The sequence below is a fragment of the Nanorana parkeri genome, unplaced genomic scaffold (assembly GCF_000935625.1).
Source record: "Nanorana parkeri isolate BGI_ZX_2015 unplaced genomic scaffold, ASM93562v1 scaffold2184, whole genome shotgun sequence".
Classification (NCBI taxonomy): domain Eukaryota; kingdom Metazoa; phylum Chordata; class Amphibia; order Anura; family Dicroglossidae; genus Nanorana; species Nanorana parkeri.
Genome location: NW_017308452.1, coordinates 24242 through 29128, shown reverse-complemented (window position 1 = coordinate 29128; position 4887 = coordinate 24242). Strand labels below are relative to the sequence as shown.

The 4887-nt window shown below is 50.1% G+C and overlaps 1 protein-coding gene across 1 annotated transcript in view; it reads right to left on the bottom strand.

The window, feature by feature from the left end:
- Window positions 1-4887, bottom strand: part of LOC108800970 (protein kinase C alpha type-like) — a 33331-nt gene that overhangs the window by 5876 nt on the left and 22568 nt on the right. The window contains exon 7 of the mRNA XM_018572949.1: window positions 3766-3846. Within this exon, the coding sequence (XP_018428451.1) occupies window positions 3766-3846 (81 nt within the window). The remainder of the gene's footprint in view (window positions 1-3765; window positions 3847-4887) is intronic.

Sequence of the window (4887 nt, the reverse complement as noted above, 5' to 3'; positions counted from 1 at the left end):
GGGTCAGGACGGTGCCAGGACTCGGCGGGTCATCGGTTTCGGGGGGGATTCTTTTATTTTCGGAGGAAATATAAATGATTGATATGAAAATTTGAGTGATTCAGAGCCGCGCTGATGTCACGCCGCGATCACGTTTCGTGCGGCTCAGGCCAGGTTGTTATCTGTAAATGGCGCGCGTGTCTTCGGCGGCGCTCTGGAACACACAGGAGGGATTCTGTCCGGGAAGATAAATGGACGCCATTAGCGCGGTGCGTTCACTCGGAAGCCATAAAACCGTTGCGTCCTTCCTGAGCCCTCATTTCACTGTCTCGCCTCATCTCGCTGGAAGTGGCCGCGGCTCTCGCTGCATCTTAATCAAGGACGGGAATTAATGAGCTGCGTGGCGACACTTCATTAGCGTGTGACGGGGTTCAGCGCGTGTAACCCGTTCAATGGCGGGAGTCGGCTGCGCCGAGCTCCATCGGACACGGAGGGGTTAACGCTGCAACCAAGCATTTGATGGTTTCCATGGGAACGCGGAGATGAAATAGAAGGAATGTCCTGCGGAGCCATCGCCAGCCGCCAGATAATAATGTCACTTATTACAAACCCGATGCAGGCCGCGGCGGGCCCACCGACCAGAGGAAGTGACAGCAACATGCACCCCAATATGGGCTCAGAGAGGGGGTTCTAATAGACCTCATGTGCTCCCCCCTCTGGACAGCCAATGAGGAGACATTTATCTTACTATTATACAAACTTGTATGTAGGCCACGCCCCTTTACTAATCATAATGCAACAATGTATCAAAAGGACGAACGAGGAAGAATATCGCCAACTAGCAGGAGGTGGAAATACAATATATCATCATATTTTATATTATTATTTGGGGGAAATATATGAGAATAAAACTTTCCACCTGTTTCCTCCACACTAACCTATGGTGGGAGAATGTAACCCTGCATAAGATCTGCATACAGGACACACCCACATCCCATGATCTGCATACAGGACACACCCACATCCCATGATCTGCATACAGGACACACCCACATCCCATGATCTGCATACAGGACACACCCACATTCCAGGATCTGCATACAGGACACACCCACATTGCAGGATCTGCATACAAGACACACCCACAATGCAGGATGTGTGATTCAGAGCCGCGCTGATGTCACGCCGCGATCACGTTTCGTGCGGCTCAGGCCAGGTTGTTATCTGTAAATGGCGCGCGTGTCTTCGGCGGCGCTCTGGAACACACAGGAGGGATTCTGTCCGGGAAGATAAATGGACGCCATTAGCGCGGTGCGTTCACTCGGAAGCCATAAAACCGTTGCGTCCTTCCTGAGCCCTCATTTCACTGTCTCGCCTCATCTCGCTGGAAGTGGCCGCGGCTCTCGCTGCATCTTAATCAAGGACGGGAATTAATGAGCTGCGTGGCGACACTTCATTAGCGTGTGACGGGGTTCAGCGCGTGTAACCCGTTCAATGGCGGGAGTCGGCTGCGCCGAGCTCCATCGGACACGGAGGGGTTAACGCTGCAACCAAGCATTTGATGGTTTCCATGGGAACGCGGAGATGAAATAGAAGGAATGTCCTGCGGAGCCATCGCCAGCCGCCAGATAATAATGTCACTTATTACAAACCCGATGCAGGCCGCGGCGGGCCCACCGACCAGAGGAAGTGACAGCAACATGCACCCCAATATGGGCTCAGAGAGGGGGTTCTAATAGACCTCATGTGCTCCCCCCTCTGGACAGCCAATGAGGAGACATTTATCTTACTATTATACAAACTTGTATGTAGGCCACGCCCCTTTACTAATCATAATGCAACAATGTATCAAAAGGACGAACGAGGAAGAATATCGCCAACTAGCAGGAGGTGGAAATACAATATATCATCATATTTTATATTATTATTTGGGGGAAATATATGAGAATAAAACTTTCCACCTGTTTCCTCCACACTAACCTATGGTGGGAGAATGTAACCCTGCATAAGATCTGCATACATGATGCAGGCCGCGGCGGGCCCACCGACCAGAGGAAGTGACAGCAACATGCACCCCAATATGGGCTCAGAGAGGGGGTTCTAATAGACCTCATGTGCTCCCCCCTCTGGACAGCCAATGAGGAGACATTTATCTTACTATTATACAAACTTGTATGTAGGCCACGCCCCTTTACTAATCATAATGCAACAATGTATCAAAAGGACGAACGAGGAAGAATATCGCCAACTAGCAGGAGGTGGAAATACAATATATCATCATATTTTATATTATTATTTGGGGGAAATATATGAGAATAAAACTTTCCACCTGTTTCCTCCACACTAACCTATGGTGGGAGAATGTAACCCTGCATAAGATCTGCATACAGGACACACCCACATCCCATGATCTGCATACAGGACACACCCACATCCCATGATCTGCATACAGGACACACCCACATCCCATGATCTGCATACAGGACACACCCACATTCCAGGATCTGCATACAGGTCACTCCCACAGTGCCGGATCTGCATAGAAGACACACCCACAGTGCAGGATCTGCATACAGGACACACCCACATTCCATGATCTGCACACAGGACACACCCACATTTCATGATCTGCATTCAGGACACACCCACATTCCAGGATCTGCGTACAGGACACACCCACATTCCAGGATCTGCATACAGGACAGACCCACATTCCAGGATCTGCATACAGGACACACCCACATTCCAGGATCTGCATACAGGTCACTCCCACAGTGCCGGATCTGCATAGAAGACACACCCACAGTGCAGGATCTGCATACAGGACACACCCACATTCCATGATCTGCACACAGGACACACCCACATTTCATGATCTGCATTCAGGACACACCCACATTCCAGGATCTGCGTACAGGACACACCCACATTCCAGGATCTGCATACAGGACACACCCACATTCCAGGATCTGCATACAGGACACACCCACATTCCAGGATCTGCATACAGGACACACCCACATGATCTGCCTACACTCCAGGGGATACATACATTTTTTTACAATTTCCCCCCGGTGATCCTGCCAGTAACACACTTCCTGTCCTAGGGGGACATCGCTTACTCAGTGTACTGTATATATGGAGGAGTAGTGTTATTACCCTAGGACTACATAATACCCCCCCGCGCCATCTCCATAACATAGCTGGAGAAGTTCTGTAGAGAACATTGTTTAAGGTTTCGGTTCCAGGAAGTGACGGACTCGTATGTTCTGAACTTGCTGAAAATGTATCCACACTAAGATAAAACAAAAGCAGCGGCCGCACCTAAGGACGGCTCCTCTGCCTCATGGACTGGTGGAGATTCAGTACCTCCTACAGCCGCAGGCAATTAAAGGGCCACTCCACCTTCTAATGGTCATTTTTTAAACTTTTCTTTAAATTGAACACTAGAAGCCGGAATTAATGGAGGATGCGGCTGAGACCAGTTCAACCAATCAGGAGGAGGATGTTATTCACCCGGAAATGTGATCTGGTTGCTATAAGTCACTGCACTTTGGGCAAAGCTGGGATGATATGCAACAGTCTCTTGTAACATCGTAACGCTGCCTCTGGCCGGATGTTTTCTCAGGTCAGAGGTCTCTTAGGCTAATAACTTGGTCACAGTCCCTAGCAGTCTCTGGTAACAATCAAATAGCCTCTAGCAGTCCCCCGTACATAGAATAATTCCCGCAGTCCCCAGCAGTCTCTTGTAACATTAGCAGAAGACTTCTCCAGGGTTGAACTCACCTGCCCGGCCAGCATCTCATACAGCAGGACCCCATAGGCCCACCAGTCCACGGACTTCCCGTACGGCTGGTAAGCGATGATCTGAGGAGAGAAGAGGAGGTGTATGATGAGGTCAGGGTGCGAGGAATATCACGCCAGGGACGAATCTCACAACATGACAAAGGTGGAAATGTCACCCGGCCGGGGACAAAGTGACGGCTATCTCAGATATCTGGACAGGAAGTCACCCGTGTGCTGGAAATATCTTCCCCAGAAACACCAATTTTACCTTCTGTTGGATTGTTGAAAAATAAAACCCAATTTACCATAAAATTAACCCGACTCCCCGCGTGCCGGCCCTCCAATGACACCAAAACAGAGGACTCCTGATAGCTCTCCCGCGGGCAGGGAGTCCTCACAGCAAAGGGACACAGAACGGGGACATCGGGTACAGGGACACAGAGAGGGAACACAATGCAGGGGACACAGGACGAGCATACAGAACGGGGACCAGGGACACAGAGAGGGAACACGATACAGGGGACACAGGACAACAATATGGTACAGGACACAGAACAGGGATGTGGTATAGGGACACGGAATTGGGACACGGTACAGGACACAGAACAGGCACATGTTACAGGGATATGGTATAGGGACACGGAATTGGGACACGGTACAGGACACAGAACAGGCACATGTTACAGGGATATGGTATAGGGACACGGAATTGGGACACGGTACAGGACACAGAACAGGCACATGTTACAGGGATGTGGTATAGGGACACGGTACAGGACACAGAACAGGCACATGTTCCAGGGATGTGGTATAGGGACACGGAATAGGACACAGAACAGGCACATGTTACAGGGATATGGTATAGGGACACGGAATTGGGACACAGAACAGGGACACGGAATTGGGACACTGAGGGACATTTCCTATAGAAGTCAGATGTAGAATAGGGTACGGTATCACTTTAAGAACAGCCGGGAGTCTCACTCCGCTGAGGGCCAGAAAGAAGGAGCACAAGGGCCACAGGTGTCTGTATGAAGTAGGGCAGAGACACTTCAAACACTTTCATAATGCCGGACCCCGCTGGGAAGTCACATGACGACTCTTCTATAGTTTTCCACAAAG